Here is an 8,292-nt window from a genome sequence, read left to right as displayed (position 1 = left end):
TCCAACGGAGGTTTTGTAAAGATTTTGGTTCTTAGGGTACTGTCCTGATGTTCGGAACTGTTTCATTCCTTTTTCTATGTAGAATATTTATTCACCCACAAATTTAATTTAATTAAATTATATAGAAAGAGGAGAGAAAGAAATAGGGGAGTTGGGGTTTTGTCTATTCCTTGTAACTGGAATTGAAAGAAAAATGAGAAGCATTCATGGCTGCTCTATGATTAATTTGAATTACTCATAAATTTAATTATTGAACGTCTCATTCTCAATGAACAAATAACAAAAATCAAGAGAATTGATGTTTGTGCATCGAAGCTTGGTCCCAAATCTGGAAAATTCAAAAATTGAAAGTCTATGATTTGGATGAGATGACACAAGATTATAGGTGGGGCAAATCTGGATGTTTTTTTGGCCGTGAAAAGTTTGCATGATGTGATTGTTTTCACATCGGTGGTTGTATGAGGGGAAAGCATTACTCAGGAGTGAGAGGATGTTGGGGTGAACTCATTGAATCTGAAAATTTTAGAAGTGAGGGTGTAAAATGTTAAAGGGCAAAATTGGATTTTTAAGTAAATTGTAGGGGTGAAGGTATAACCGTTGGGGTACAGGGTAAAACTTCCAAGTTCTTCCCTTAGAGAATCAGCTAATTCTACATTTTTCTTAAAGAGAAAATAATCAAAATCTTCTTTTGGATAATAACAAACAAGCTGTCTCTTCGCACCACCTAATTTGTGTTTTTACTAGAGTAATATTCTGATAATTTGGATACAAAATAAATGGTAATAAAATCATTTTTCCCTTTGGATTTATTCTAAATTTTATTTTAGACTTTTTAAACCGATTTTTGATCAACTGATTTAAAAGGTTTGACTTTTTTCGAAAAGTCATTTTGATGACTGCACGGTAGAATTTGCCTTCCTTTAACCCACACAAGATGAAAACTGTCTCCACCACTTGAAACAAAATAAGCTTATTCCTTATTGATGCAACCGATGATAGGATATACAAATACAATAAAAAGAGAAAATAAAAGATTAGAGACATTGTATAAAATGGAGAAGAATTTATCGTCGTCATCTTAACAATAGTAGGAAAAGGAGATAATCTTGAAGGGAGGTTGCAGAGAGATCGGATTTGGAGAGCTTAACCAGCTACTGTTACAACTCCTCTCTTCTCTTTCTTCCATGGAAAAATTAGTGCAATGTGAATCATAAACAATAATATTAATTAATAATACTATTATTAACAAGTGAATCAAGTAAATAAATGTAACTATCTCCAATTAGCTCTAGTAAGGTAACAGAAAACCTATGTGATCGATATGGGTGGTTGTTGCAGCCGGTGAATGTCGGAGACCGCTGTCATCATGCAGGGTTAACGGAGACAAAAGCTAGTTAACGTTTTAAGGAACTAACGGGAGATTAATTGACTACAGCTGTGACGTGGATTAAGTGATCCACATGTCACAATATTATTTGAGAACAGTTCTAACAGCACACAGGGAACTGTGTCTAAGTTTTGTCCTTTTTTATGATCTTAAATCTGATCTTCATAGTTAAATTGCCTTTTAGAAAAACATAGGTTTAACTTTACCGATAAGTAACCTAACCCTAAGTTAAGCCATAAATCAATGTTGCCAATATGATCTGTTGTGATCAATAGATAAGTTCCTATGATTTATGCGTTTCATGGTATCCAAACTAAAGGAGTAATGAAAGCATAAACACGCATTAACCTATATCCTCAATCGCAAGAAGTGGCCACGATAGAAAGAAGAAAATTAAATATAAATATAATAAACAACAACGAATATAAAAACCCACCACAATCACAATAATTTATTACCATAATAATTGGTCGCAGAAGCAATCAACCAGTTAAAATCACATCAGAAACAAATATTGTTTTGAAGAAAATAAAAATAATAATAATAATGACTACTACAGACCAAAAACTAGAAGCAAAAAAATTGTAAAGGCACCAAAAGAATTGCTTCTATATGTATATATGTAATAAATATGTAAGGGTTACCATCCCCCAAGGCAAACACCTAATGATTGCTTTGCATCGAAGCAAGTTTTTTAACTTTGGAGTCTCCTCAAAAACCAAAGCTTTGAAATGAAGATCTCAAGGAGCTGTTATTTCCCATATAAAACAAGGCAGCAATAACCAGAACTGCAATTAGAACCCACCACATCCATGGTTGAATTCGTCTCTTACCACGGTTGCGAATAGCCATGGGTAAAGCTTTTACCTTGCTTTGTTTTGTGAATTGAGATGGTTTCACTGCTCGTTTTGTTACCTCAACTGGTTTCTCAAGCTGATCAGATTCTTCCAGAGTTCTTGTCAGAGTTTCAGAGCTAGGAGAAGCTGCAGCATCTTGTTCTGTATTCTCCACAGCATCTTCAGTAGTAACTGTCTTTCTTTTTCCCTTCTTCTTTGCTCTTTTCTCCCTTTCCTGCACAAATAGGCATGCATGGTTATATTATATAGCTGAAGAACTACCGTTAAATGAATTTTAGTTTAAGCTTATTGACTATTACTCTGCAGTATAAAAATAGTTATCATGGTCAATTATCACATTTAATGGGATAGATATTTAGAAATATTGAATCACATTACAACAAACAGAAATCATAATATAATGTGATTACATGTGTAATTAAACTAATCATTTTTAGAGTCTAACTCATAATGTCATTACCTTCTCTTTTTGCTCAGCTTCTTTTTGTGCCTTATAGAGAGCCCTTTGTTGGGCCTTTTCGGCATTACGCTTTTTCCTTTGCAGTGCCTCCTTAGCTTTCTCAATTTCCTCTAGCCTTTTCATTTCCTTCAGCTTTGCTTCTTCTTCCTTCTTCCTCGCCTGTTCAGCCTTTAAGATCTGCTCCTCTTCCTCCTTTGTTCTCACAGGTTCATTAGGTTCCTTCTCTTCATCGGACTCGTCCCCCCAACGAGAAACTCGATCTGCTGACTTCTTCTCTGAAGGAGCAAGTTTTGCAGGCTTTTTAGGTTTACTTGTCTGGCTTATTTCAGGTTTTTGTACCACAGCCTTGGAAGCAGGTTCATCCTTTGTATTAACAGTAACAGGTTCTGTTGGTATCGATTTCTTTTGTTGTTCAGGGGTTGACTGCGAAACTGAAGAATCATTTTTGTAAGCTCTTTCAGTGAAGGCAGGAATCATGGGAGGCTCTTCACCAGGATTAAGCGTTCGGCCATCTAAAGTTTGCAGTCTCCTCACTGTACTCCTGGTATTGCACCGGTAATAGTCCTTTCTGAACTCGTCATTCTTCAACAGCTCATGCATTCTCTCAGCCTGAAAGCTAATTGGTAAGTGCCACATTCAAGTTTATTCGCCTAATAATACAGCGCAGTAAGAGAATGATAAACTCTACTCGTTTCAAGTATAAAAAGGATCACCTGATCAATACATAAGCGCTCCACGTCCTCTTTCTTCCCCTGTGCTCCTAGTTCTTGCAGTCTCATTGAAGCACTTCTGTATTCCCAAAAATATTTGCTCTGTACAGTATGGTGAACAAAACTAGGCTAAGCATTTGCTATTAGCATTGTACATTTTTATAGAGTAAGTTAAAAATGTTTTGATTCTAGAACAGAAAAAGTTATTAAATTCATCAAAGATGTATCACCAAAAAACACATCATCCTCCAGAACAACCTAGTTCAGCAGATAATATTTTATGCAAAGTTTAAAAAAAAAAAAAAAAAAAAAAAAAAAAAAAAAAAGTTGAGGTGATATGTGTATGCCTACTAACACTAGTCTCCAGACACTATTCATGTAAGCCTAGATGATACAGTAATCCTGAAAATGAGATATCCATTGGGTCAACACAGCCTAAGCATTAAATTCTTTAATCCACAAAGGTGCGTCGCATTTGCTGCGTACTTTAATGGCACAAGGAAACCACAAAGCAGCATATTCCTTTTGCCCTAGCTACTCAATAATCGAGTATTACTTCATGAGGACATGGTTTTAATTTCCTTAGGCCATCTAAATTTCTACAAGCAACTAGACCAGTATAAGCTAGTATTGGAACTCATACCCCTAGATTTGGCATTAGTATCAAAATAAATCTTACTACCTTCCTCGTTGTGAATAAGCACTCAAGTTTCAGAATATTAAAGCCAAAACAATCAAAGAATAGATTGTGTACTGTTCTGATAAACAAAACAGATACCTTTCTACAGTATTTCCCTCAAGGAAAAAGGGCGGAAAAAAAAGGAATGAAATAGATAGGAAAGAAAAACCAAACCTTCTCATGCAATTGCCTTTTCAAAGTCTGTAACTTGACAAATGCCTCTTGACGAGTGTTATCGGCAGCGTTATACCGAGCCATAACCTCATCCACTTGATTACCTTCTTCCTCATATTTCTTCTTTGCTGCTTTAGTTATTGCTTCTGCCTTCAGGAGATTACTTCTAAGCACATCCAATTCCTTCCTCAAAAGCTGTAATCGCTGAAAATATTTAAGTCAAAGACAATGCTCAGTTAGTTAATACAAAAGATACGGGTAGTTAATTCCATTAATTCGGGAAATATAATGAAAAGCAACATGACTCTAGTACCTTAGTTTGCTCTTCAATGCTTTCTTTGTCGTCGAGAGATTGTGATTGATCCTGTTTTGCAATAATATTAGACAGCTCGCCACGATTTTGCTTCAATAGTTTGATTTGGCGAATCAATTGCTTTTCTTCTTTTAGAGGCAGAGTTTCATGCTGGATCATGTGTTCCATGTTTCGAATCTGAAAATAAATTACAAATCTAGAGATGTTGATACAACAAAAAGGAATATAAGAATCAAATTGTGATAAATATCTCTGGACTACAAAATGAGTGCATTACCTTGCTATCTATATCCCCGACAGAAATTGCATTGTTTAATCTATTCATGGTGGATTGAACTGAATCCATCTCTTGTCGTTTGGATTTGAGCAACTCCCTAGCAGCTCTCTCTTCTTGTACTGCAGCTCTAAATTCTTGATTATACTCTTTACGAAGGGCCTGAACAAATTAATCATTCAAAATAATTATCTAAAATCATATACTGTTCTTCATTTAACAGAGATATATTCTATTTTACCAATCAAACTAATAACATTCTAATATATTGTGTCAACTGCTTACCTTTTTAGCCAGGCTTTCAGCTCGAATTTCGTCGCGGATTTTAGTCTGCTCCTCTACTTGTTGAAGAGCATGTTGAATCTGCTCTTTTACATTGTCATCATCATCGTATCTCGGAACCCGGACCAACCAATAGAATGGCCTCCTCACCACCTCAGAGCCCATGTCCTGTGCATCCACGACATCGGTGGCAGATGCATCCACAGCATCAGTGGCAGATGCTTCTTGGGATGTTTTCAAATCTTCAGCTGTTGTCTGATTGCTACCTTCAGCTGAAGTTTGAGCTTCAACTGAAGGTTCAGCTTCAATAGAGGTCTCGGCTTCAACCGAAGTTTCAGCTTCAACTGAAGGTTCAGCTTCAATTGAAATTTCGGCTTCAATTGAAGTTTCAATTGATGTTTCGGCTTCAACCGAAGTTTCAGCTTCAACTGAAGTTTCGGCTTCAACCGCAGTCTCAGTTTCAACTGAAGGTTCAACTTCTCTATCGACAACATTGGTTTTCAAATCTGCAACATCAACAGAAGGCTCAGCCTCACTCTGCACTACATTGTTCAAAACTTCAGCTTCACCCTCAGCTAGTTCCGTTGAAGGTTCGGCTTCACTCTCCACCGCCATTTCAGTTGAAGGTTCGGCTTCACGCTCCACCGCCATTTCAGTTGAAGGTTCGGCTTCACTCTTAGCTGTTTCCTTTGAAGGTTCAACTTCATCCCCAACTGCATCGCTTTTAATCTCAGAGACTTCAATAGATTCACCTTCAACTTTGACAGCATTATCTGAAGGTTCAGCCTCACTCTCCTTTTTAATGTCTCTCACCTCAGACGTAACAACAGAAGGTTCACTTTCACCTTCATCAGCAGGTTCTGGTGTCTCAACAGACCTCTCCGATTCGCCGACATCAACAGGAATCACATTCTCCTTGATGCATTCACTCACCTCAACCTCTGCCAAACCATTATCAGAGACAGACTCGACCGGTACCTTCTCCAAACCATTATCAGAGACAGACTCAACCGGTACCTTATCCAAATCATTTTCAACAATTGTATCAGAGACAGACTCATCAGACACCTTCTCTAAATCATTTTGAGTATCTACATTAACATCAACCGGAGTTTCCTTCTCATCTGCATTATCACAAACTCCATTAACATCAACTGGAATTTCATTCTTCTCGACCGATTCACTCACTTCAGCATCAACCACGGTTTCTAATTCAACATCCCGAATTTCATTTTTCTCAGCTGATTCACTCACTGCAGAATCAACTACACTTTCCAATTGAACATCACGATTTTCATTCTTCTCAGCTGATTCACTCACTACAGAATCAACTACAGTTTTCAACTCAACATCACGATTTTCATTCTTCGTAGTTGATTCACTCACTTCAGAATCAACTACAGTTTCCACTTCAACATCGCGATTATCATTCTTCTCAGCTGAAGCTGATTCACTCACTCCAGGAACAGCTACACTTTCCAATTCAACATCAAGATTTTCATTTTCCTTCTTCTCAGCTGGTTCAACTTCACCATCAACTTTACTTTCCAATTCAACATCACGAATTTCGTTCTTTCCATCCGAAAGATTTTCACTTTCGTGATCTTTAGATTCGGTTCTTTCCACCGCATCAGAATCAACCACCTCCACCGCATCCGTAGAATCAGCAACTTCTTCAACAGCGGCAACAGAAACCTCCTCGATCTCTTTAACTCCGTTCTCAACACCTTCCAATTCACGATCACTCTTGTCCACGTCAGCAACAACAACATCGCAAATCTCATTCTCCTCAACGACACCGTTTTGATCCTCCACCTTCACTTCTTCTTCTTCTTCTTCTTCTTCTTCTTCTTTACGAATCTCATTCTCAACAAGATTCTCCACCGCACATTCCTTCAATTCTCCACCGTTTTCAACAATCACAAATTCATCATCATTAACGTTATTCTCATCAGATCCCGAACCATTTTCACAAACCTTCTCTTCCCGCTCAACGACATCAACCGTTGTCGTTTCACCGTTAGAATTCATAACCGTCACTTCAGATTCGTTGCTATGATCCTCTACCGCTACTCCACCTTTACCGTTAGCGGCGTCAACGGTAACGATCGGATCTGAAAGAACGGAATCAGAAACACCGACATTGCCGTTAACAGAAATTTCCTTACCATTACAATGCTCTGTGATCTTGTTGTTATGATTACGATCTTCACTTTCACCTTCACCGCCTTCGACGGCGTCGACGTTGTCGGTGTTATCGGAAATTTGTTTGCTGTGTACGTTTAACACCTCCTCCGCTGTCATTGCGCTTCCTGAAAAAAGCTCAAGAAATTGAAAAGCGCGTTTGGATCACAATCAAGATTATAATCAAAATTGAAATCGTGATTTTGAATAAATCAAAGAAAATTGAGAAATTGCTTACGGAAGTGTAGATCAAAGAAAAAAGAGAGAGATGAAGGGAAATAAGTTAGTTTGGTGGGAACAGAGAAAGAGATGTAGATGCAGATAAATAGCCGACAGAGAAGAAGAGAAGAGAAAATATAAATAAACAAGAAGAGAAATGTAATGTAATGTTAGTGTATTTATTTATAAAAACTCTTAATTATATTTTCATTTTTCACTTTATTAGTATCTTTTAAATTTGAATTTATCTTCTTAATTTTAGGTATTATTGTTATTGTCATTGTTACTTACGATTCTGTTTTTTTTACCGGGTATATGTGAAATCGATGGAGTAATTATGTTTTTTTTTTAATTTAAATTAAAAGTTTGTTATTTGCTTACATCATTTTTAATGATGATTGGATCACTTTTAATATAGTAGTACGTATCTTATGAGATATTCAAAATAATGTGACTTAAATTGAATGGATCCGTCGGTTATGACTTACTTGCTCTGTTTTTTTTTTTTTTTTAATGTCCTTTGATTGCAAATGTTATGTTCTTTTTTTAGAGGACAGATTTTTTTTTTTGACAAAATTTTGTTACATGTAACAATGATTCCGTCCAGAGTTGAAATTTATAAATAAATAAGATAATTAGTTTCTTAAAAAAATGATAATTAGTGAGGTTTTTTATATTTAGTGGAGTAATATTTTTTTAAAGGAGTAGCATTGTAAAGTTAAAATTGATTAATGAAATCATATCATATCATAT

At 36.3% G+C, this 8,292-nt stretch overlaps 1 protein-coding gene across 2 annotated transcripts; it reads right to left on the bottom strand.

Annotated features, from left to right (window-relative positions):
* Window positions 1-1,812: 1,812 nt before the first annotated feature.
* LOC146953496 (uncharacterized) lies at window positions 1,813-7,613 on the bottom strand. Of its 2 annotated transcripts, XM_085710382.1 has the most exons (9): window positions 7,559-7,613; window positions 6,154-7,448; window positions 5,140-6,114; window positions 4,858-5,016; window positions 4,581-4,757; window positions 4,268-4,471; window positions 3,418-3,516; window positions 2,705-3,313; window positions 1,813-2,458 (listed from the first exon to the last, which is right to left on the bottom strand). In XM_085710382.1, the coding sequence occupies exons 2-9, from the start codon at window positions 7,438-7,440 to the stop codon at window positions 2,099-2,101; spliced, it is 3,870 nt and encodes a 1,289-aa protein (XP_085566508.1). In that variant the 5' UTR covers window positions 7,441-7,448; window positions 7,559-7,613; the 3' UTR covers window positions 1,813-2,098. The 2 variants fall into 2 exon arrangements, with proteins under 2 accessions (XP_085566508.1, XP_085566504.1); XM_085710378.1 differs by having other exon boundaries at window positions 5,140-7,448.
* Between the last annotated feature and the right edge of the window lie 679 nt (window positions 7,614-8,292).

Source organism: Medicago sativa, chromosome 1 (assembly GCF_051527215.1).
Source record: "Medicago sativa cultivar Bolivia chromosome 1, Bolivia_mono, whole genome shotgun sequence".
NCBI classification, from domain to species: Eukaryota; Viridiplantae; Streptophyta; class Magnoliopsida; order Fabales; family Fabaceae; genus Medicago; species Medicago sativa.
Note: the sequence above shows the minus strand (reverse complement) of the source record. Positions and strands in the feature narration are given on the sequence as shown.